We start from the raw sequence: 26,607 nt of genomic DNA on the forward strand, positions 1-26,607 counted from the left end.
TCCCCGCCATCTAACAGCCCTGGGTTAGTTTCCTACTATATGTCACTAAAAGGAAATTTGACATGGCAATGTAAAACAAAATATCCCAAGCCTATGTTTTTAGTTCTAGTCCTGTCACCAGTGAGATCTGGGTACAGTGAAGTAAATTACTTGACTCTTCTGTTTCTTGTTAGCAACAGTAAAAGCAATAATTTAGTCAGCATGTAATCTGGGCCAAACCCTGGGCGAGGTATGCTGCACAAACCCTGAACCACTCGGTGGTGTTATACTATACTCATTGTACAGATCAGCCACCTGTAAGGGCAACGATGACAGTTATGAGTGTCCAGGTTAGGATCAGTACTGGTATCTACCCTCCTGCAAAGTCTGCACTCTCCCATGCCATTTCTCCTTCAGCATTCTGCCTCTCTCTTTCTCATCTGTAAAACACGAGCAGCAATGCTTGCCCAAGTTAAACTCCAGCATCACTGAGATAACTGAATAAGATAATAGATGTATAATTCTCTGAAAAGTGCATTATTCTGGAAAAAGAATAATATGTCATTATGAGATTATCATCCCTAGAAAGCATAACCAGTTAGATGTGAACTTTTATACTACATCTCCTATATTCAGAATCTAGGGGCATGCTGTGGAGAATTCCATTGCCAGGTAAATCCAGGCCAAAAAAAACAAAACTCAGAGCAACATTAAATACTCTCAAAGCCAGTTTTAAGATAAGAAAAATAATGAAAGTCATAAAGATTACATTTTATCTAAAAAAAGTCTGCTCCTGAGATAAAAATATAGTACATCTCAAATATATCAGGACACCATGTTCTACCCTATATTAACTTCTAGATAATAATTTTTGACAGTCACCTTTAGCTCAGCAGGTAATGTTGAACACGGCAAAAGTTAATACTAAAGAAAAACGGCATTTTAAAAAGAAATCATCAATAAAAATACAATTACAAGAATAAAATATTTACAAGAGGACAAAAATATTTATGCATGCTAATGAGAAGAAAAGAGAAACTAGCTATTAAATAACTAAAAGAAAAGTCTAAGAACTATCAATTCCCTTTGGTAGGTACACAAATCTTGGGCAACTATTATTTTAATGTATTTTCTTCTGTATTTTAAGCTGACTGAACAACAGGAAAAAAGAAGGAGGTTAATTTTCTTTTTTTTTTTTTCCTTCTGCCACAGGACATGAAAGGCCATGCAGCAAATACTTGTATGAGACATTTTTGCATCTCTTGAAAAATGATATTGAACCAAAAAATGCTATCACTCATTTAGCAGTCATAAATGCACAGCTCATAAAGATCTACTTTCAAACAGCAAAAGGAAGCAAGTACATAAAAGGCTAAAGTAAACAGGCAAGACCAGAAGTGTCAATGCACAAAATGACATTCCCACACCAGTTCTCTAAGAATGATGACTTCTATGAGTTCTATAGAAAAGAGGACTAGCCCATTCTCCCAAAGCTCTAATCTTAACTGGATTGGATCCCAACAGGGAATCCTCAGAGGCCATGAAAGGATCTTTCACACTGAACACATCCACTGGACACATATTAGTCACTAATGAATATTACCAACTAGAAATTATGACTACATAATGTGGTTTTAGAGGCATAAACCCATATATCCCATCCATGAGTCTGAAATAATGTTGTCATTCAGACGATTTTCATGGTAGGTGGATTAAAACCCACAGAAAAGCTGTATTTTCCTGTGAAATCATCAGGATTGGGGTTCGGATATTCTTCTTTAAGCCTGAACTTTTAACTTAAAACTTCAGAAGTAAATATTACTCCAGGCTTAGTTTGGAAATGAGCTGAGAAACAAAGCCACAACCAAAGCATGGCAGGCCTCTAACCAAAGTACCACTTAGAGCCTCTTGTTTCTAGAATCGCACCACAGAGCCCAAAGGTACAGCACAAAAAGAATTTTAGTGACTGTACTGCTTGCCCCCCAAAAAAACCCTCAAAATCATTGTCCCAGAGTGTAAAAGGGTTTGTACGCTATCATTAATATACTCATGTTTTCTTTATATAAGCCCAGAAAGTTACCTCTACTTTAAAACTGTTCTCAACACTCACATGAATATGGACAACATCACTCAAGTTTAACCACCAGAGAGACTGTGACTTGAAACCATCCTTGGAAAATATTCAGATTATTTGAAAACTGAGTAAGTGGAGAAATGAGGTGTTCTATACCAGTATTGCAAACCATCCAAACCACCAAAGCTTTATTTGTAAAACTCAAAGAGAGTAAGCCACCTGATAAAGTAAAACTAGATAGTATCTCAAGTATCTCAGGCCTGGTCTTTGCTGGTAGTCTCCTAATACAGAACTTGAGAAATTTACTTTCTTTTCCCAAAAAAGAGAAGAGGGGAAAAGAAGAAAAAAATGTTTATCACATTTCTTTAATATACATACTCCCAGTTACAACACACAGGGCCCCAAACATTATAAAACTGTGAGTTTCTCTGCCAACCAGGCAAAGAACTACACTTAAGAAAAAAAGTTGGTTGACACCTCAGTTATCTGCTCTTGTCAAAATCTGACTCTCAGCTATTGTATTGTATATCTAATCTAGTTCCTTCTTCCTAAACTTACAATTTTTAGAGAAAAAGTTCTCCTAATTAAAATGTACGGCTCCACTCCAATGTGAAGAAACCGAATTGTGACTGAATAAATGATCAGAGTGGCAGCTATCATTGTCATTTAGAATCCTAAATATAAGACACAATAAAAGCCTCTAACATAGTTCTGCCCTCAAGAAGAGTTTTTTTGTTTGTCTTTTATTTTTGTGTGTTGCTTTCTATCTACAATTTAATCAAATCAGATTGTGGTTTCTTACTCAGAAAACAATATTATCATTTTTAAATCAAAACTTATAGCATTTGATCCTTATTTAATTTTTTCGTAAGCACACATGCGTTTTTTTTGCTAGATGGTACCCTGGATGGTAAGATTCATATTTTTACATTACACATAAATACTGATAGGCAAAATTAAAAAGATGAGATTTCTAACTTAACACCCATATGTATAAAAATAGGGCTCATACTTTATCTTAGTCATCTTCCCATAGAGCTACATATAAACAGTCCTCTACATCCAAGTCTTTTCCATGAATTATATGACTTGGAACATCTCAGGTTTTTCCATAATCCCTTGAGACTTAACTGGAATTTTCCTTTATTTCCATGGTCACCAGTAATAGGTGTGCATGTATAATAAGAGTAAAACTAAAAAACATGTGTTTGTCTTCTCAAAAATCTGCTGTTTCTGTGACATTATCTATAACTTTATATCACAGCAGAAAATGAACATCTTTTACCCTTCTATATTTTATAAGGGTCAAAAATACCTGTAATCTGATTCTGCCTGAGACAGTGCTCTAATACACTTTTTTGGCTTACTTTAGCAGTTTGGTTCTCTTTTGCTGAAGGAGAATTTAAAAATTCAAAAATATCAGCTATGTCTTAAACAAACACAACTCTAGTCTCAAATGCAACTTCTAACATAGCTAACTCATTCCTTAATAGAGGCAGATTCAAAGATCTTTCTTAGGTTTCCCTTTTGGGTAGTATTGTGAAACTCAGAGAGGTTCCCTCCTTGTCCAGAAGACATAAAAAGGCTAGATAGAAAATACAATAGTTATTAATGAATGTATTAACTGATGGGAAAGTAAAGTGCATCTTCAAGTCTAGAAACCACTAGAAAGCAGGAGTCCAGAAGGTTAAACTGTCCTGAAAATGGCATTCTGCTTATATCTGCGAAACTATGAGGCACCAGGGCTGGGGATTTAATTGGCTTCAAAAGGGAATTCGGACTGCAGCAGCCACACAAACTCAAGCCCCCTGAAGGGAAGTACTGATCTCATTCAGGAACGTGGGTGAAAAGCAAATTTAGAAGACTATAAATACAATATTATAAGTAATGCATTCCAGGAATGCAAAGTAGGTTCAACCTTAGTAAGTCTATTAATAAGGGAGAGGTATATAGCTCAGTGGTAGAGTGTGTGCTTAGCATGCACAAGGTTCTGGGTTCAATTCCTAGTAGCTCTATTAAAACTGAATATAAAGAAATAAACAAATCTAATTACCTCCCCCAAAAATAAATTTAAAAAAAGAAAGTCTATTAACATAAATCATTAACATAAATTAATAGATTCAGTGGTGGGGGATCCCTACCATGATCAATATTATTTTATCAAAAGAAATCTTAAATTAGAAATAAGAGGAAAACTCTACTGATAAAAGCTCCCTACTGAAAAACTTATAAAATGCATCTAACTCATGGTGAAATATTTAAAACATTCTTCTTTAAACAAGGATGAGACAAAAATCCTACTGTCATCACTTCTGTTTAACATAGTAACGGAAATTCTAGCAGAAAATAAGAGAAAACAAGTAAAAGAAAGAAAACTGTGAAGTAAGGAGAGGAATGTGGAGAGGTAATCAAAGACTCTGGTAATGACTTTCTCTTAATCTGCAAAATGGGTTATCTGTTTTAGTAGTATTCTTTAAATGGTACAAATATGATGTGTGTGTATATTTCTCGGTGACTGACATATTTCATGTATTTAATAAAAGAAAAGCAAAGAAATGTTAGAGCATTTTAAGAATCAAATACAAAAACCATTACAGACATCAGAATAATGTAACTTCATACTTATTTTAATCATATGTGAGTTTCAGTTCCTTTGAAATATAGCCACTGGTAAAGATATTCAACCTAAGGCAACACATTCTAGGTTTGAGGATTTGCAAAAACCCAGAACGATTCCAAGAGTTTCGTTACGGATAATTCCAAAGACAGGGTCAGCAGTATGTCAACTACTTCATCGGTAATATACCATAGGACCATTTTCACAGAGTCTGTTGTGGTCTGGGTTGTCTCTTTTTTTTTTCCCTACACAACTATACTTGCAGGCATTAGAGCTGGAACCAAGGAAAAGATTTATGTGCCACTCCATTCTTAGAGGCAAGGAAACCATATGCTTTTGAACTTCTGTGACTTAATCCAACCTGAGAAACAACCATAGTTGATTTCCTCAAGACTAAAATGTTTAAAGGAGGCCTGAATTTAATAATTTAGCATATTTAATTTTAAAAATATTTTAGTTGAGCCAATGAGACATTTTCATTTTATTCTTGTTTTATATTATTTCATATATATTTTTTTTTTCACTCAGAAGAGACAACCTGATCAGAAAAAAACAATTTCTTTACCATATGGAAGCCTGGGTCAACTCTGTGTTATTTTTCTCTTAATCAGCCTTTTTGGGGGCTTTTAGCTAGCTATCTCCTCCCACATTTCTGTTAAAAATGAAAATCTATATTTTCCAGCTTTTTAACTCAGGCCAGCCAATCTTAACAAAATATTATACTGGTTTTCCTTCCTGACTTAACTGCTAAATTTTATTTTTTTATAAAAATCTGAACCTCTTTTGAAATTTTTTCATCTTACTTTAGAAGCAACATGACAAATTACCTAAGAAGTATAATAAAATTTATTACACAGTTTCAAAGCGCTGGTTCATTGCAATTTACCACAGTTAAAGAAGACAGTCAATTAGAGGTAATCAAAAACTTAGACCATAAAATCCACAACGAATTAGTCAAGTTTCACATGACTTAGAGGTTTAGATTTCATTTAAACTATGAATTGTTTCCTATGTGAAATGATACTCCTTCAACATACTTATTTCTTAAAATCTGAAACCATGTGAAGTTGACACAGAAATGTCAATTTTACAGAAAGCCAGGGGAATAGAAAATTGTCAAATGTCACATGGCTGAAACAACCATTTTGTCTCTGTTTTTCTATATCTAAATGAGAAATATTTTTCATTTGCATAAGGAGGGGTTGAATATAGGATGTCTGAAGTAATCACCTTGAGTTTCACATATGTGCAACATTCAACATACATCATTTTTTAATCTACCATTTACATGTTTACATTAGAAGCAGGCATTAAGTAAACATTAGCTTGTTAAATTTTCTTTGGATGAACGCTGCTTAATTGTTCCTAATTATTCTAAGAAATTGTTTCCAAACAAAAGTCATAATCATATGTTCTTAAAGCAATCATTCTATAGAGCTGATTTGATTTTTAATGTAAAATTTGAAAAAATGTAAATGCCTTTTTAGCATACCAGATATGCTGCCTATATGCTATTGTTCTTTTTTATGTATATGTTCCTGTTTATCCATAATTCTGTTAGTCTGTGCCTATGGCCTTTATTAATAAGGAAGTCAGCTAGTAGGTGGTTTTAGGGAAGACTGGTGATGATTTTGAGAGGCTGACAAATCACCTAGGTGGAGAAATTCCACACAGATATGAGGTCACGGGGAGACTAACTTAGAAATTCAATGACACATTTATTGACCCCCTACTGTATACCAGGTAGTTTTCTAGATTCTATACATAAAGGGAAAAAAGGCAGTCTTTGAGCAGAATCTTGAAGAATGAATTAGTTTTGGAAGGAGGCAAAACCATACAAGAGAGAGCTGCAGAAAATGAAAGAAAGAGTCAACATCGTGTAGTGCGCCTTGAAAGCCAATGTAGCAGAAATCAGTGGTGCCAAATTCTATAAAAGCCAAAGACACTTGGGAATTTAAATGAGACCAGAGGCAAAAGCAATAGTGATTATACATTTAACCACTTTGTCATGAATTAAGAAATGCTTTTTTCAAGCAAATACTCATCAACATGGTTAATCAAATACAGTATTTTAAACACACCAAAAAAAAAACTTTCAAGTATTATATGGCTTGCTTATTAAAGCAGTCATCAGAGAAAATTTCCTCTTTCCAAAGAACAAAAATGCAGAGTCACTGTGAAATCAGCAAACTACAGTAATCAACTATGTCTAGTATTTTCCTGACATTATCAACCACATAATGAGATAGGACTTGTGGTTTACATAGTCCAAATCAGCTATCATTTCTCCACTATCCAGATTTAAACCATAAATTAGCAACACAGTCCCCATGACAGGCTCTACCCATCATCATTTGCATCCAATCAGCTAATGACTGGCAGCTGTCTGCAGGACCCATCACTGAAGGCAGACACTTTCACCTATAATGCTTCATGAGGCTTAAAATCATATTCTGTTAAAGCACATGGTAGACGGAAATACTCCAAGATTTGAAAAGGCTTTCAAAGTAGTAAAAAAAAAAAAAAAAACCAAACCTAATTCAATGAAATAACTGTAATCTCAGAAAACCTGACGAAAGACTGGCTTTAAAGGGTTTCTGACCATTGGGCAGGCTCAAATAACGTAACAGACTAAGGAAAATCTACCTTAAGGAAGATTACTACCAGTCTCATAATTGCTAAGGAAGTAACTGTAGCCACAGCTATATTATTAGCATGTTATAAATAGAAAAATTAAGGAACCTGGATTTCAAGAGCTTTGCATTTTATCAAAATGGAAGCATATGTCACAGAAGGCAGCCAGGGAATCCAAAGTTAACTCTGCTCCCAATTCTACCCATCTTATATATGGAACATGCCTCAGTACCTGGTCTGTCAATAGCATACTGTATACTTTCATCTCCTTTAATGCATGTACATCTTACCTCTAAACAGGTTATATCAACTCTTTAAGGAGAAGGATTGTGATTGACATTGATTTGTCAGTGTATTCATTACTGAGTCTTCTCTCTCCTGGGCAGTGTCCTACTCACTACATACATTTTACAAATGCACAATTCCTTGACTTCTTATGTCACACATTTTAGTGTATACTGACAGCACATTCAAACAGCAGAGACATAAACATGGAAAACACAGTATGGCAAAAGATAAAAAGCGTTATGAGAAAAACAAAGCACAGAAAGAGGATAAAGAATGCTGGATAAGGCAGCAGAAGAGGAAGAGCTGCAATTTTTTCAAAGGGTGGCCAATTTTACATAAAGTACATTTACTGGGAATGAAACATATGACCGAAGACCTAGAAGAGGTGAGGGGGACAGAGGTGAGACTATCCTGGGAAACACATTCCAAGAAGAAGCAACGACAACTGCAAAAGCCCTGAAGCAAGAACTTGGGGGCCAGGAGGGCTGGAGTGAAGGGAAGGCTGGGAGATGTAGTGTGGAGCCTATGACCGTGTGCTTTGACTTTGGGATAAATGAGTGCCCGTGGTGGGTAGGGGCAGTGAATGTCCTACTCTGGCTTATGTTTCAAAAGAATCATTAGGGCTGTTAATTTATAAAAACAGAAGCAGGAGTTCAGCTCAGACAGGTGAAAAGATTGGAACTCATCACCCCCATTCCTAGAGCAAGAAAAAGCCAAACAAACTGAAAAATCAATGGCTTTTCTTGGAGTCATCATTGAATTTAGGTCATAGGGCAAACCATCACCTTGAAACTTAGAGAGATAGGAAAATCCAGTCCCGCAGAGATGAGATGACTTGGGGCAGAAGCTGATAGGAACAAGTAACTGGCAATTTTGAGAGTTTCTGGAAGCTGAAGGTGGACTTGTGAAGTACGAGTGAGAAACCCCTGGAGGCCACAGTCCTAACGCCTCTACTCTTTTGTGGCTTTTACCTCCAAGCACCCCACCAGGTTCTCAAATGGAAGAGCCAAGAAAGGGGCTCTCCTGGCTCTGTAGGAGGAGAAGAAAAATAAACCTTTTGAAATAAGCCCCAGTCCTCCTCCATAACAAAGGTCTACTTTCTAATGAGAGACCTTCCCACAGCCTTTTCCCAAAGCTGTGGCAGACAGGCACTCCCCTCACTCCTGACCCCTCTGCCCTTCCTGTCCCAACCAGGAGAGGAAGGGAAAGCAAAGAAACGCTCACAAAGGTTACAGCCCAGAGGCACGAGGATCGAATCATCAAGAGAACACCTCTCCTCCCAACATTTAACCAACACATCTAGGGGGTTCGAGGCTCTGAGTTCTTGGGGAAACCTGAAGACAACAGGGGAGACAAGAACAAGGACCCCAGCAAAATACAATGCCTCTGGCACCTACAGCTACAGCAAATATTAAACCCCTATCCAACTCCCAGCCAGATTAACACTGAAGCTCACATTAAGCTTATCTGCCTAAATTCCTATTACCTGACACATCATGTATGACTTTCACTAAAACATTAGGAAGCCATGCTAAACAGGCAAGAAAACAGAAGCAGGGAGATCAAGTGAGAGGCTTTTAGTAATAATCTGATGTGAGGCGATGGTGGCTTGGGGCCATGATAGGAGGCACGGCGGTGGTAAAACGTGGTGAAGTTCTGGATGTACTTTTGAAGACGGAGCAGAGAGGATTTGCTGATGAAAAGAACGTAGGATACGGAAAAAAAAAAAAAAAGAGGTATGGATGGATGACTTCTAAGTATTGGTCAGAGCTTGGGGGAAAATGGAATTGCCGTCAACTGGGATGGTAAATGCTGCAGTTGGCTGGGATGCAGGTTGGGAAGGGAGGTTATTTAAGAATTCAATTTTGGGGAAGAGTGTGTGGGTATAGCTCAGTGGTAGAATGCATGTTTAGCATGCATGAGATACTGGGTTCAATCCCCAGTGTCTCCATTTTAAAAAAAAAAGAAAGAAATTTTAAAAACAAATTCACAAGAATTCAACTTTTGATATCTCAAAGGGCTTATACTACTGCTCGGTTGTGTTAGGAGTACCTAAATACTACAGCACCTCTTAGGTAATAGGGAGGAGACATGGAAATATACTGGAAACCAAGGAAATGCTTAATAATTGTTTTACTGAGTGAATGGATACATGAAGAAATAATCAAGCATTTAAACCATGTCACCAGAGTAACCCCAGCAAAGTCAGAATCATAACTGCCAGCGGTATGTCATCTAGGAGTTTACAGAATGCTTTCGCCTTCTCTGGGACAGAGACTGCTGCTTAGACCAGCATCTCAACATTTGCCCTCTTCTTCAAGAGTAATAAAATCTGGCTGGGTACTTGGCTTCCCAGAATAAAGATAATATTTCCCGGCCTCCCATGCACATAGGTGTGGCCAATAGTCTGGGAGCAATTTCTGTGGTATGCTCTTGAACAGAATGGGTACACCCACCACTTGCCCTTTCTCTCCCTCCTCCTGTTAGCTGAAGTGCCGATGTGATAATGAGGTATCCTGGACCATGTGGACAGGGTGACAGTACTGAGATGGCAAGGGAACAAAAGCAAAGGAGCAGGGATCCTGAAAACCCATGGCGCCATCTTATCAGCTCAAGACCGCACACGCTCAGATTGCTACATGAAAGAATAAAGCTTCTATCGTATTTAAGCCACTGTTATCTTGGCTGTTCGTTACAGTAGCTTAACCTGAAACTTAACCAATAAATTTAATAAATCCTGAGAACAACTGTGCTATGAAATTAACATGCTGGAGTTTTTCTTTTAATTCCCTAGCATGGATCTCTTTTAAACAGCAAGAAGATAAACTGGCAACATAGCCTTGTTTTATATACATATATCTACCAGTAAAGAAAACTAGCTGAAAAGCCTTCTGAGAGAACTGATCGCAACAATTTTTACAGCAAGATTTGAGTTCAGGCACTCAATAGACTGTGCAGCACTCACAACCTACAAAAGGCACATGGTAAGGATTTTTCCATAAGAATTCAGGAATTCTATGCTAGGTACTAGTTCAATTTTAATGTTTCTACTCCCAAGAAAATCCCTGCAACCTATTAAGCATTGTAAGTACCAACAATTAGTCCCTTGGCTTAAAGAAATGTATAGTTGCCCACTGAATTCTTGACTTAATTGGTAATCATATAAGGACGCCAAAGTTGTTTCTGGGGTGTCCAAATCTTTGGATATATATCAGCAGGCCACTTCACTCACTTGGAACAGTTTCATACTTTCAATATTTGACTACTGGTACAGAATTGTGTTGGAAAAAAGTAGAAAAAGCCATGTATAAATGCTACGCAAGCAACCGTAATTTAAAGGATAAATCACTGAAAAATGGCTTATGAAGAACAAGATTCCCTGGCACTCTGTACTTTGATACATTTCTGCTCTTAAAATGTACATTTATTTTCATTCAACTGCTCTCTAGCTTCCATCATCATTTCATTGCCTAAACCAGAGAAACCACTGTTAACAGCTTGTTGACTATTCATTTATGCTTTAAAGTCTCCTTTCTACTCTAATGATTCTGAGATTTGCTAAAATAATTTTCTCCATCAAAAACAATAATGAAAAAGATGCTCAATCTTCCCTTGTATAGCGAAAAGTGTATTTCCTTAAGTGACTTTAAGGATTCAAAGCAGAATATGCTAACTGCTTCGCAACACCCAGATTATTGAGCCCCTGCAAAGCTAAGGGTGAATCACTCTTGCACGCGTGCACACTGACGCCTACAGACACGATGCCAAGACTCAAAGGTAGCCTTACCTCCAAATCTCTTAAAGATGTCAGTGTAAGCCTTGTGGTATTTCCTCAGGCGATGTTTGGAAAACGGAAGAGCTAAAGTATACTTACGTAGGATAACCTGACTTCTATTACATGATGAAAAGAGATGTCGTCCATATCAGTATTTTAAACTGTGGCAACCAAGCATTTTTCTAAATTCTTACGATAGTCAGTATTTTTACACAACAGGACTGCTACTCCTCTGGACAAATGTAGTCAGGAACATAGGGAAACACATCCCTGTCCCAAATATGGAATGCTGGATATGCCTCTAAAGCAGCTGTACTGCTCTCTCTTAAAAAAAAAAACAGAAAGATACAAGTATTACATAATCGGACCTCTTCTTCCTTAATGCTGTGTTTTAAGGCAAGAAGTAAAGATATAAAAAGGCAGAAAGAGTAAACTGTCCAGGCAAAAGCATAAAATAAAATATTACCTTTAGCAGGGTTTACTTTTATCCCTGACCTATAGAGCATTTCCTCATTCTGCCAGTCTCCATTCCTGATTGCGGTCTTGAGTCCATAGAAAACAATTAATGTAGCCGTTGCATAAAAAATCAAGGTCTTGAGAAACCGCTTTTGGACTTTGACATAAAGGGCTCTGGCACCCACAGTAATGAGGAGGCAGAAGCCCATACTAGGAATGTACAATACTCGCTCTGCAATTACAAAGCCGACATAGAAAAACAGGTTCGTGGCAGGAACAAAGGGTATTACTAACAAAGATAAAGACAGAACAACAATGTTCTCCGTAGAAGGAAGCTGTGTTCTCTGTGATGCATTATTTTTAATGCCATTTTCTACTTTGGATGCAAAGCTGGGCTTAATCTCTGAGTTCCGGTACTCCACGTCTGAATGGCAGCTATGTCCATTTGCATTCTGCTTGCCGTTTGTTACAAATTTCCCGTTGCATTCTGTTTCTACGCTTGGGCTCTTCAAACAGTAGTAGGCGAGGAGGAGGAGTCCAGTATAGAAGGCCACAGTGTGTAGGTTTCTCCAGTCACAAATTGTTTTGAGCAGAGGCACGGCATCCATCGACCAATCAAAACTGAGGGTGTCTGGGCATAGCAACAGCCAGAGGTTCTTGGTTGGCAAGTAGAAGAAGGTGAGCGTGCGAGCCAGGAGGCTGTCCGAATCAGCGGCTGGGTTGTCAGAGTTGGAAAAGCTTGGTGGTTTGTTTCCCATCCAGTATAAACGGGCACCCAAAAGGAAAGTCCCCCAGAAAGTTAACAAACTAATGCTGAGAAAAAGAGACAAGTTCTTCCTCTGAAACCAAAAGAGAGGGGGAAAAAAATTAAGATCATCATCAGTACAGCATTGGAAGACTTTACTTAACACTTAGAGATGAAAAATATTTTTAAATGAACCTTTAAAACACAGCATTAGGTTTCAAATATGTGACTTCAATTCTATCTCCTTTAAACACGCTTATGGATATTTTGAGTTAAGAAAATGGACTGTGGGATCCTATGCTGTATGTAACTTTTGATGAGTATCTTTTCTTCTTGTTCCTCTCTAAAATACCAATAACCAAACCTTCAATTTCTTGACCTCTATAAAATGGGTTGAATACATTCCCCTTTCCCTCTTGGAATTGGTGCCATGTCAAAATGAGACCATGATGCAGAAGTACTTAGCACTCTATATGAGATATAATAGACGTCTAGTAATTGTCTTCCTTCATTTTATAGTTTAAATTCCGGGGAAAACAAAGAACAGACATGCCAAAGAATATGCAGCATATAGGATTCTGCATGGCTCAAAGGAGAAATGGCATTTAGCTACAGGTATCCCCTGCTTTCCAAAAATTCACTTTGTGCCACTTTGCTTTTTATAAAAGCCCTAAAGTAGTACCTGTTTTCGTTAACAGAACAAAACCAAAAAATCCAAGGATTTTCACTATACAGAAAAAGGTGAAGCGTGTAATAGGTTCAGCATTTGTTTTTTCAGGGGGCCATTTATAGAGGCAGTACGTACCCCAAGCACTGAAAGTGACACTGCCAAGTTTCTTCCTTGAGAACCTCACTCAGCATCTCAGCATCAAGCTGTCATAGCTTTGAACTGTGAGCATCTGAGCATCTGCACTTTATCTTGATTTATTTTATGCATCATTTAGCAAGGTGTGTCCAAGTAACTGTTCTTTGCTTTACGCCATTTCAGCTTACAAAAGGTTCCACAGGAACAATCTACTTTCGGATAATGAGGAAAACCTCTATGTCTATGCCAGTCCCCATTTAACTGTCTTGATTCTCCTTGTAGAATTTATAAACTGGATTTCATCTGCTACTCTGGTACTCTCAATGACATCAGTGACATCAAACATTTAATAAGACTCCCTGTGAATCTCAAATTTTTCATGTTGATGATAACTTTTCAAAAATAAAATAAAAAATAAACTTTAAAATAAATAAAATAACTTTAATAATGGACTTAATTATTTTAAGAGAAAGACAAAATTATAAGAGAAAAGCCAAAAGACATCCATGTTAATGAGAATTTTCTGGCAAGCACTTTCAACCTGAGTAACAATTTGGTGACTTCAAACAATCTAAGTCCTGAAGAGGCAGTGGGGGTGGGGGGAAGGACAGACACTATACCCCAATTTTAATGATTCACTGGTAATGCGATCTCTTACTGCACACATTCCGGCACTGTACAGAACCATCTTCCCCAAAAACATTCAGAATGGTGCTTGGAATCTTCCAAAGAATATGCCAAATATTTAGGTAAAAAAAAAAAAAATCCATAAAAGGCAACAAAAGCAAAAATAAACAGGTGAGACTATACCAAACTCAAAAGCTTCTGCACAGCAAAGGACATGCAACAAAATGAATAGGCAACCTACTAGATGTGAGAAAACGTTGCAAGTCATGTATCTGGTAAAAGGGTTAACATCCAAAATACATAAAAAACTCATACAACTTAATAGAAAAAAAAAAGCAACAATCTATAAAAAATAGGCAGAAGATCTGAACAGACATTTTCCCAGGGAAGACATGCAGATGGCCAACAGGTATATGAAAAGGTGCTCAACATCACTAATCCACAGGGAAATGCAATTCACAACCACAATGAACTCTCATGTCACACCTGTAAGAATGGCTATCATCAAAAAGACAAGAAACAGCAAGTGTTCACAAGGAGAGAAAGAAAAAGGAACTGGTTTACACTGTTGGTAAGAATGTAAATCGGTACAGCCACTACAGAAAACAGTGTGGAGGTCCCTCAAAAATTTAAAAATAGAATGACCATATGATCCAGCAATTCTAATTCTGAGTATTTAACTGAAGATAACAAAATTGCTTTCTCAAAAAGATATCTGCACCTCCATGTTCACTAGAGCATCATTTACAATAGCCAAGACATAGAAGCATCCTAAGTGAACAGATGAAGGAATCTAAAAGAAAATGTGCTATATATGTATAATGGAATATTACTCAACCATAAAAAAGAAAATCTTGCCAATTGCAACAACACAGATGGCCCTTGAAGGCATTATGCTAAGTGAAATAAGTCAGACAGAGAAGGACACATACTGTATGATCTCACTTATAGGTGGAATATTTTTTTAAAAAACAACTCATAAAGAGAACACATTGGTGGCTGCCAGATGCAGGGGTTGGGGGGTGAGCAAAATGAGTGAACAGATAAAGGTGATCAAAAGGTACAAACTTCCAGTTATAAGATAAGTCCTGGGGACGTAACATATAGCATGGTAACTATAGTAAACAATATTGTATTGCAGTTAAACAATACTGTTATCACAAGAGTAAAACAAATTTTTGTAGCTGCTTGTCTTGATGGATGTTAACTAAACTTACTAAGGTGCTCATTTTACAATATAATCATATGCCAGATCATTATGTAGTATACCTAAAACTGATATACTGTTAAGTGTCAATTATACCTCAAAAAAAGAAAAAAAATCTAGTCCACAAAGCAATCTACCCTGAGCATGTACAACTTCCATTAAAACAGTCTCTGTATTAAACTGCCCCTGGACTCTCCTCTCTCACTCACACTATTTCCAATTGCTGGAAGACACAGAACTCGTCATAAACCATCTGTTCCATCTCTCCTCTGAAGCCAATGGTCTCGGCAAGTTTCATGATTTTAAAAAATTATGAGTAAATACTAATAACACCACCTTAACTTTCCTTACCTGTTGGGCATAGTCATAGATACCTTAGGTACCTCAAACTCAAAATGCCCAAAATGGAAACTGCTCATTAATACAAGATCATGGTAATGCTGAATTCACAGAATTAATTCCCTCAGTGCTGTAGAAACACCTGTGACAGACTTCTGCTCAAAATTAATTTATATGATGCTATGGGGCATTTTTAATGATAGGAGGGGTAATATATTCAGTCATCACTAACCTTTCAATTTGAGGTGTGTCCTGGAAAAATGCAATGGTTTAAAGACTCATCATCTAAGAGTAACTTTTGCAAACTATTCCTTTGCTCCTCTGAAATTCTACCTAGCAAAAGTCCTAAAAGTTCTTGATTTTTAGGGAAAAAACCACACAAAACCATACATTAAATGCTGTAATAACTTGATGGATCAATCACATAATTAAGTATTCTTAGCTTACACAAGAAAATTACACAAATATTCTTAGATTACAAATATCATTTGGCAAAGATAAATGAGGCAAGGTATTAGGTATCATAAAGAAGACAAGTCTTGAAAAACAACTCAATTTTGAATTTGTACCAGAAGTCCATTTAGTAACTAAGTGTTAAGTAAGTATACCAAGTGTGATTAAGGCCATTCTATTACAGTATCTTCTGATGGCATAAGGAGAGAGGAGGAGAGGGAGGGAGAGGGCATTACAAAACAGCTGTAATCAGGCAAGAAAAGCAAATGAGTAGGAGAACCACATGGGGAGGGAAGTGTAATCAGGTTTCTCTGCTAGTCATGAAACTCCAAAAGAACTTAGTCTCAATGATTACATAATTCTAGTTTATGCCTAAAGACAGAACCATCATAAGGCAAAACTATCTTATCCATTCATTTTTAGTAAGTCATCTCTATATTAAGTTATAGTAAAGTTATTGTCAAAATAAAATATTAAGACTGAAGATATGGTAACAATGATTCTAGTATTAATTATGCTGAAAGAATATTTGAATATATTAAACTCCAAAATAAAGATGTGAGTAATGAAAACTATTCAAAATTAAATATTTTATAAGATGACTAAGTGCTGAGAAAGTGATGAAAATGAAAATGCTAGCATTAATTTATGACATGCTTTACACTGTAAAACATTTTCATATAGTCTCCAATTGAAACAATCGACATAATAACTAAGATTAAGAGACACTAAGGTTTTGAAGTGAGATGCTCTTATACATTCATTCTACCTTAATGGTAAAGTCTGCCAGGACTGAAATAACACTATTAAAGGAAAACTGAGCTAACAGGTAAAAGAAAATTGATGTGTTTTTTTGGTGGGGGGGATTATTTTTATTTTTAATGGCGTGGTGGGAAGTGAACCCATGATCTGGTGCATGCTAAGCATGCACTCTACCACTGTGCTATATGCCCCTTCCATGAAAACTGATGCTAAATGTTGAAAGTGGAAGATTTTCTAAGGCCTCATGATTGGCGGCCATCTTTTTAAGTATAAGCCTAAATTGGAAATTGCAACTTTCAAATCTCTTTAATGCCTTCTCATAGAGTTTTGTTTAAAGTTATCACCTATACAAATGGGATTTTGATAAAACTAAATCTCTCTTCTAACCTCACACTCACTATTCTTCTGGAGATGGCATTAAAAATAAGGTAGGGAAAAAAAAGCATAGAAAGGTTTTATTTGTTAATTTCAGTCCCTATGCTCTGATTTTTGCATTAAATCGAACTAAAACTTTCATTGAGCTACAACCAGTAACTAAGTGACTATACAAATAGCCTCAGCATTTCTTCATTTTTGTTGTTGTTCTTGGCTTGGTGCATCAAATGGATTCAACACAGGTATTTCCAAGATAAGGCATGAGAGTTCTGATGAGTTGCCACCATAGACTTTAAAGTCAGAGTGCTTAAAAAAAAAAAAAAAAAAAAAAAGCACATAGAAGATGAGACTCCAAAGTCTGGGAAACTTAAACATAATCTGAGTAGTACCTTTGATTGGGAGCATTAGAAAATGAATGCAATTTAATAGCACAAACAGCATCAGTTCATCCAACACACATATCATTAAGGCTGCCTTATGTGCACTCTTCTACGTGCGGGACACACACCTGTAAGAAGAGATGAGAGACCATGTGCTCTTCAAACTTTGTGTACTCTATTCTTTTATGGTGTGGGTCCAGAAAAACATTTTGGAAGGAGAAGAATCACTGTGCTTTAAATGATACTTTTCAAACCTAAAGGACCATCAATATCAATTGTAAGCTTTTAAAAATACCCATGCCCCAGTCTGAATAAAATCTCTATACGAGATTCTAATGTGGCTGAGGTTGAGAATTACTGCATATCTGCACAAGTCTAATTCTTAGTACTGCCAGTAAAAAAATACTGTTAGACTCTGGCTTTCATTTTACAAAGTCTGAAGCATGTTTTCCTCATTCAAAATGAATAAACCATAATGAAGTATAAATAATGCTTTATCCCAGGCTTTGGGACAAACTGAATTCTTAGCATAATAAATGAGTGTCATGAAGGTCAGGCTACAAAGGAATTGAGATCTTTGTAATAAGTAGAACTCAGGGTTGAAATATTCAAGTCTTGTTGCAAAATATAGAAGGCAGAGGATTTGTTTCCAGAAAAGAAAAAAAGAGCCTTCCAAGTATGAACCACAAAAAGCAAATAATACAATAGAAAATACAGATTTAAAAACACAGATGGAAAATCAGAGAAAAGACAATAAATATTTTAAAGATGCTCAGTCGCATTCATTAATATAAATGAAAGGTAAAGCAAAAGCAATGTATTTGAAATGAATCTGAGTGAAAAAAAAAACTGGATATAAAAGTCACTGAAATTGTGTTGAAACAATAACTATCACACACTGGGAAAATATAAATTCTACAGTTTTGGTGGGAAATTTGGAAGTATTTAGGAAAACTAATAATTTGCATCCCCTGCTATTTGGTAATCTGGATTTAGTTACATACTCTCTAACAAAACCTCTTAGATTTAAATACAGCGCCATCTAATGCAGCATTATTTATAAAAGCAAAATAACGAAATAGCTAAAAACTTCAATAGTGCAATATGAAAATAAATCATGGTATAACCATGTTATCTAATCTATAAGGTAATTAAAAGGAAAACCACATATATAAACTATATGTATAACATATATAAAGAGATACCTATATATATGCATACATATACACCAACATGAAGTAACGCTACATAAACTAAGACAAACAAAATCACTACACAGTAGCATGATTTGTAAGAATCAACTCGCAGAATATGCATATTCTAAAATCATACTGGCCATTCAGATAAAACACCATGTGTTTCACAAATGCATACATATGTATGCAAAGATTTTTTTTTTCCAAGTCTAGAAATAATTACACTAAACATGACATGATGAACTCCCTGGGGCAGGGCAGAGCAGGGCAGTGCAAGGAGATGGATTGACTGATTGGTTGGTAAGAGACAAAGATGGCTTCAAATTCCTGAGTGGTTGCTATTTATTCATAGCCCCCAAAATTTTATTGTAAAAACAAAAAGGTTTGATAACCTGATATGCCTAAACTTCTATTTCGTGGGTTCAACAATTTTTCTGAAACAAATACACAAATAATGCTAACAAATATAAATTCTACTACAGGCACTTAAGTGTCTGATATGTTAGTTTCCATAGTTTCCTATCTTTAGTATTTACTGTAGCTGTTATTTTATAATTAAGTATCAATTTTAAAAAAAGTTTCCTTGTCCCTATTCAATCTACCTATAATTATTTTGTGATCCTTACCTTAATTTTGCTAGAAAATCTCTTTGTTTCACAATTCAACAGTTAGGATACAAAATTATGATAACATTACCCAAAAGCACTCTTTTATATCTGAGCTATAATAACTGACACGTCTTTGAATCCTCAGAGGTCAATACAGACCCTGACATTTGTAGGTATTCAAATCAATTATTCTTAAACTAACTCTGACCCTCAAACCAGAAGTCTGTTTATACCTGTCATCTCATATATTTTGAATCCTGTTATGATAAATCCTCACTCAGTACCTTACAAAGGCTCACATATTAAACAATGTTGCACAACTCCAAGGCCATTTAAAAAGAACTTAGTTGTCATCATATACAGAAACTTGGCCTTGTCACCTTTACATCATAATATTTTTTGCCTGTCTCCATCAGTCTCCATGAAAAGTATACATAAAAGCAATGACATGCGTTCTGGAGGAAAATTCTCCTGACTACAACTTCAATCCCAAACTGGAATTAGAAATAGGAAAATTACTGCATCCCTAAAAACATTCTTATCCAACATTTTATGCCAATTATTGAATGGACGGGGTTCCTTCATGGAACCACATTTACAGAATGATATTAATCTGCTTTCTAAAAGTCTAGCTCCTCTAAAAGTTCAAATCTATTCATCTTTTTAAAAGTTATTCTTTAAGCTAAGAAGAGAAATCAGCTAAGAATATAAAGTTTAAGACTGACAATTTGACCTCTAGTCTTTGGATGCACTAGTGGAAAACAAGAATGGAGTGCCAGCTTAATAAGCAAATAATGAGAAATGTATCGTAAAGTACCAAATCCTTCCCACACGTCACCAGAAACATGAAGGCAAAGCTGGTGAGAAGATCTTGTCATGTTAACTAACCATGATGTCTTTACAGAGAGGCCCTGTAGTGATTTTCTTCTATGGAGAGTCTTTGACTACAGAAGTAACACAAGAGAAAAGCAAAAAGCAACTATAAGAGCTCACCTCTCTACTATTCAAGGAAAACTGCCATTCGTGATGGCATTGTCAATATTGTCTTCTGATGTCAGATCTTGTCAGACATAAAGGAAGCTGAAAAGGATTATTTTAGACTCAATGAAAGAAAAATGTAAACATTCTGCCTTAAGAGTATTAAAAACCATCATGGGACTTACTTTTTGGCAAACTAATGGAAATAAATTACTTAAGCATAAGGCTCATTTAATTCCAAATTAAGCCCTTGGCAATGATAGTAGAGTTGTAATAATAAAGTAGATAAAAATCAGTATCTGAAAGCTATAAGAATAACTGAGAGAAAAGGTTATCCAGACATAACAAAAATTGAGCATCCTCTATTTTGTATCCACCATTCATCACTGACGTCAAAAGCTTTGCTTATATCAATAATATAGGATTTCTCCCAGCTGCCCTCCTTTCTAAAATAGCTCTTGCTGGAGGCTCACCCCAAAACATGAATATAAAAGCATGTTTTTCTGAATATATGACAAGAAGGACTACATGGCTAAAAGTAAAACTAAGTGTTTTTTTCCTAGAATATTTCATGTGATGAATCAAATTTTGCCATAATCAAATTGTTGGGGTAGTTCTAGTCCCCTGCAAGGAAAAAAATGGGTTTCTTTATTAATAAACACCTCCTATGCAACACTAGAAACTTTTATTCCATATCAACAGGCAAGATAAAAGAATTTTAACGTCTGGTATTTCAAAAGCTATAAAGAGGTTCGATGGATGGGCACATCTAGTCTTTGTGAGGAAAGAATTTAAAGATTAAGGGTGTAACAAAGTATGTTAGTGAGATACTTAGCACTTTAGATTATAAGGAATTCTTCCATTCAATCAAGCTGACGCTATAATACACCATAATACTGTCTGTTAAGGTCAGCCATCCAGCAGAAAGTACTTGCACATATCCAGATAAATATTTAGCAGCAAATAAAATCAATTATAGGTTGAAATTCACTGATGAAAATGTATGGATTTTTTAGACTAGATTATAAGTTACCAAACCAGGTTCTCATCAAGGGAGACTAGAGTTATATAAAACTGTACAGTGTCAAAGCATATTTCATGTAGTTGATGTAATGAGGGACACACAATATTTTCCAAAGTTTAAAGTCAAACATATTTGGGTTGATTTGATAGTAAAAGGTCACCAGAGACAACAGGTTTTTTTTTTTCCTTATTTCAATTACAATCACAACTATTAACCTACTTGAAATCCCTCACAGGATCTATTCATATATATGATAATAGCTAACACTGGTAAGAATGAACATTTTATTTAGAACATTTTAAAAATGTAACGTAAAGAGAAGAAACTGAAGATGTCTATCTATTCTTTCATTTAAGCATACCTGAAAGCAACTCTTCTTAATTTTACTTAAACATTTGTGGGTTTGTTTTTTTTTTTTAATTTCTTAAAAGGCATTACCTGGTGTTCACATTTTGATTTCTAATACCATTTTCCAATAAAAAGAATCACAGTTCCTTGGAGAAATGGATTAACTTTGCTATTGGGGCAAGAAGTATACAAGATGAGCCTGGAGCATTCTGTAGTGCTAGGAAGTAGGGAAGGGCACAAAACACACACACACACACAGACGGGATATGTCGAAGTGTCAAGGGGACACAGGAGCCTGCTTCAAGAACTCCCTTGGCCAAGGTTAACCTGCACTGTGGTAAGTCATGTTGATAGCATGCCCACTTCATCCTTGATATTATGTGATGAAAAGGTCACTTTACCTATGTTCTTCCTCTCAAAACCCATAAACCCAGTCTAATCACGAAAAACCATCAGGCATATTCCAAAGGAGAGCATTTTGCAAAAGATCTGACTAGGAATCCTCGAAACTGTCAAGGTTATCAAAAATAGTTTGAGAAGCCATCACAACCAAGAAGAGCCTAAGGAGATGTGACAAATAAATGTGACATGATATCCCAGGTGGCATTCTGGAACAGGAAAAGAGCATTAGGTAAAAATGGAGGAAATCTCAATACACTATGAATTTTACTTAATGATAACAAATCAGCATTGGTCAATTTGTTGTAACATATATACTATACTAATGTGAAACGTCAATAACAAGCAAAGTGGATGTGAACTATATGGGAACTCTTTTCTACTCAATTTTTCTGTAAACGTAAAGCTGTTCTACGAAAATAAAGTCTACTTTAAAGAATGGCTGTTACTAGAATAAAAGCTGTTAGAAACCAAATGAAATGAAGTAGACGGGTTGGATAGCTATCTGAAAGCTGCACGTAAAGACATATTAATAACTGAAAATTAACAGCAACATAAGTGTCTTAACATTTTAAATGTCTTCAAACTTTAAAGGATAGAACAAAAGAATGAAATTAAATTCAGTTCAAATGACCACAGCTGTTTATATGGATTCGACGAGACATGATATATTGATTTCAAATCCTGTTTGGGTTTTGTCTGACACTCCACAGCTTTTGTAGTTTACTAGAAACCCCCAAATGAGAAGTAAGTATTCAGGGAAAGATGCTTTCTAAACCCATTGCTAGGGTGTTTTTGTTGGCATGGTGACCCATTCTTCTTCATTAAGCTAACGCGGGGAAATCAAGCAGTTAGCAATTTCTTGCGTCCCCATGGCAAGCTGCTTCTAGAACTAACTATTAGAAACACAAGTACCCAAAGAGTTCAATTACTGTAACGGCAAGGGGTGGGCCACAGCCTCTAACCCATTACACTAAAAGCTAGCCCCCCCAGATGTCAGCCTTCAGAGTAATCTTGTTTAGCCAAAAATAAGAGGTTTAACACTTCCCACCAGGCAGTGCGCCATGGTCAAAAACAGCTTAGCTATGAAACAATCCAGCCTTTATGAAGAAAATATGTGATGCAAATATCCTTTGTGACCTAAGAAACAAAAAATGCTTTAAACAAAAGAGGACACCTCTCTTTAGCTATCAAAACACTTTTGGTTTGTATGAAACCTCTTTCCCTAGACTTTGAGAATACTTCCAATGAGGGTGAGATCAAGATAAAAGACCTCAAAATTCACTGAATTGGAAAAGGAACTTTTTTCCATCGATCTCTCCTCAAGTTGGGCAACTGCATTGCACATGGATTTCCTGGGCCAATGGATTAAACTGCAACATTCTTTTAACTCCGTGTGGCTTTAGTGCGACAAACTGGCCATTATGAGACGCGTTCCAGTCTCATTAATGAGTTAAGCATGTGAGCCCAGCATTTTGCAAACATAAAGAGACAAATTATAATGAGACTTCACTCTGTGGGGAGGCCAAGACACGGTCGTCCTCTCTCAAAGATCATATAATAGACAGCTATTTAATGAGTGTGGGAGACTTCCTATGAAGACACAAAAGACACCAAGGAGAAAAAGAAGATTTTATACATATAAATAAAACAACATACATATCTTATGGGTAGATATTCACTAATAAGCATAATTGTAATGCTTAATGTTTTTAAATAGAAATATGTTCCCACTCTATAATTATGCTTGTCTTCTGCTAAACATAAAGAGTAAATTCAATGTCAATATGGACAACTATTTACTCTTTCTCAAAAATAAAATTGTAGCCCTTCCTCTCTTCATTTCTTATGTGGATTTTGTCTTTATTCTCAAAATGCCCACTGATTTATAAAAGAACACTTGTGTTTTTGATTGGGGAAACTGAGGCAGAGTAATTAGAATTTTTGAAAAAAAACCTTTTCACTTGTGAAAGCATCCATCAATTTTTAAATTCTTCTTTCCATATCTGGTGGCTACAACTATTCAGAAATTCCCAGACAACACTCTGGCACATACTTCGGCATTATAATTATTAGTCCTCAATAAGAACCCCTGAGTAGAACATTCTGGTTTTCCTGAGCAAGCAGACCGGGTCATCACCTATCCTCCCTATCACCCCTGCCTAAAAGAAAACAGAACAAACAACTGCCCATGCCGTGCATCCTATTAGTAAGGGGAGCTATGGTTACTAGAATCTATTACAGAAAAAACACCTCTACTTTCAAATCTTTTGCTGGTAGACTATTTGGTTTGTTCTCTTTAATATAAGAAGAGATGTAAGGAGCAGCAAAGTAGTGACATCAGCAGTAACCTAAGCCTAGTAATTTGAAAATACGTTAAAAACAAAAATATAGTCTAGGGAATGGGTGATGCGGGAAAGGGGGAAAATATAATTCAAATTCTCATCAAGAGGTATCTCTCACATCTATGCACTTATTACTCAGAAAGTGATATTCTTTTGAAAGGTAAATAGTAACCTAGATGGCACTACTTATTATAAATAAATGAGATTACCTTTCGAAGAGCACCAGTTAATACTGAATATGCATTTTTAAATGCACGCCTTTATTAGCTGAAATTAATCATAAAGGGTGACCCTCAAATCCTACTTCCTTTATGAATAATAAACTAGTGGCATCTTTCATGTTATGCAGACAGAGAAATGACTGCTAGAGCAGCCCAGTGGCCACGAGCCAGATGTTTGAGAACAGACAAAAATACTAAAAAGGTTTTCAGTTCAGGTTCTGTGCTGAAGACACGCCAAGAGTGCCTTCCTGCCAGAAGCAACTTGGCAAAATGCAAATTTTGGAGCCTTCTGGTGATGGTGGCTACCAATCTAAACAGATGAAATCTTTGCGTAAATGGCATCTACCTATTTTTTCCTTCTTTTAATGAGATTTGCAATTAAATTTTAATCATATAGTAACTTAAAGATTACATATGGGACATGAGGTATTCAGAAAGTTCATAGGCAACTTCACAGGAAGATTTTGAAACAGAAAGGAACTTGACCACAGTGCAACCCACGTAGCCACTGCAGTGTTTGTCTTCCACTTGAATAAGACTTCAAAACGACCCACAAGTTTGATCTCACTTCATATTAGTTTAAACAAAAGAATTCTGCATTTATTAAATACCTATTTTGAGGGCCACTAAAATTCTCCCTATTAAGCATCCTTTTTAAGCATGTCCAGCCTTTGTAGCCATCATTAAAGTACTACATTTCAAATCATTTCAAACTGTGTAAAAATCTGGTATTTTTCATTAAGATGTAGATCTTTGCTTTTTAGCAGTATCAATAAAAAAATCCTAGAGTTTAGTAAGATTTACGGCAAAAATCTCTCATGAGTCTTCAAAACATATTTGGATAATTCATTCAGCCCGACACAGCTCCAATTAGCACTAATCATTGCCATGCCCTAATTATTTAAAATTAAATAAATTGAATGCACACGTGTAAACATTTTGCAATTCACCCTGCATCCACTTCTCTTTTCAAGTTAACTCATAAGATTAGACAACTTGTTTTAACAGATTATTCTCTTTGGATTCGGTCCAAAAAGCATTCATCTTACGGGAATTCTGTCTGCTTTAACAGTTGTGGTTTAGTGGATGTTCCCTGATTGAACTGTCAGTCATTTTGACTGGCTCATGGCCCTAAGAACCCTGCTGGGAGACAAGCAAGAGGTTTTTTTCCAGGTGCGTGCCGGGCACTCAGGAAGTTCGGATGACGTACTTACAGGGGAAGTGAGAGGGCTTGGTTAAAAGACCTGACTGGAACGCTCCGGCTGGCTCCCTGCCCCATGCTTAACATGCCCTTGTTCAAATGCATGGGTCGTGCCTGTCCCTGGTACTATGCCCCGTTAGACAGCTTCAATACAGCAATGAACTCCAGCATCACTTTGAAGTCCAGAAAACTCACGCCACCAACCCATGCCATGGTGAAGTCAAACATTAATAAAACCAAAAGATGGAAAATCATAACACTGTGCTATAAATTTTGATAACCAGAAAATAATAAAAATTACAGGATGTGCCTGTGTCTTTATTTAGCCTCTATAATTGAAACATTCCCTTTTAAGTAGTATTATCAGGAAATTCCATTCTTGAACAGGTTCCGTAACAACTCCTAAATGAAACACACCAGAAATTTGACAGTGAGGATAATATTAATAAATCCATTTTTGTTCAATTTTGTACCATATCGCAAATCTTGTTCCTTCAATAATCTTAACAAGTGCAGGTCATCCAAATGATAGGCTAAAGTGAATCTTAATTAAACTCCATTCTTTTTTTCCATGAGAGACCAGATATTACGAGGAAAGAGAGAATTGTGTATAATTGCCTAATGAATTCAAACACCTGCTAAGTCATTTTATACCTCCCAGATGAGGTCCCAGAATCCAGTGAAGAGAGCAGTGCCTAGAAAACAACATTCTATTCTGTCGTTATACTTCACTATGGAATGCAGGGGAAATCATTTATTAGTAGTAGTAAC

The 26,607-nt window shown here is 36.1% G+C and overlaps 1 protein-coding gene across 2 annotated transcripts in view; it reads right to left on the reverse strand.

The window, feature by feature from the left end:
* TMTC2 (transmembrane O-mannosyltransferase targeting cadherins 2) overlaps positions 1-26,607 on the reverse strand; it is a 481,591-nt gene that overhangs the window by 158,912 nt on the left and 296,072 nt on the right. For both annotated transcript variants that reach the window (XM_045519407.2, XM_010958805.3), the window contains one exon: positions 11,834-12,662. In XM_045519407.2, the coding sequence (XP_045375363.1) occupies positions 11,834-12,662 (829 nt within the window). The remainder of the gene's footprint in view (positions 1-11,833; positions 12,663-26,607) is intronic.

This window comes from Camelus bactrianus, chromosome 12 (genome assembly GCF_048773025.1).
Source record: "Camelus bactrianus isolate YW-2024 breed Bactrian camel chromosome 12, ASM4877302v1, whole genome shotgun sequence".
In the NCBI taxonomy this organism is placed as follows: Eukaryota; Metazoa; Chordata; class Mammalia; order Artiodactyla; family Camelidae; genus Camelus; species Camelus bactrianus.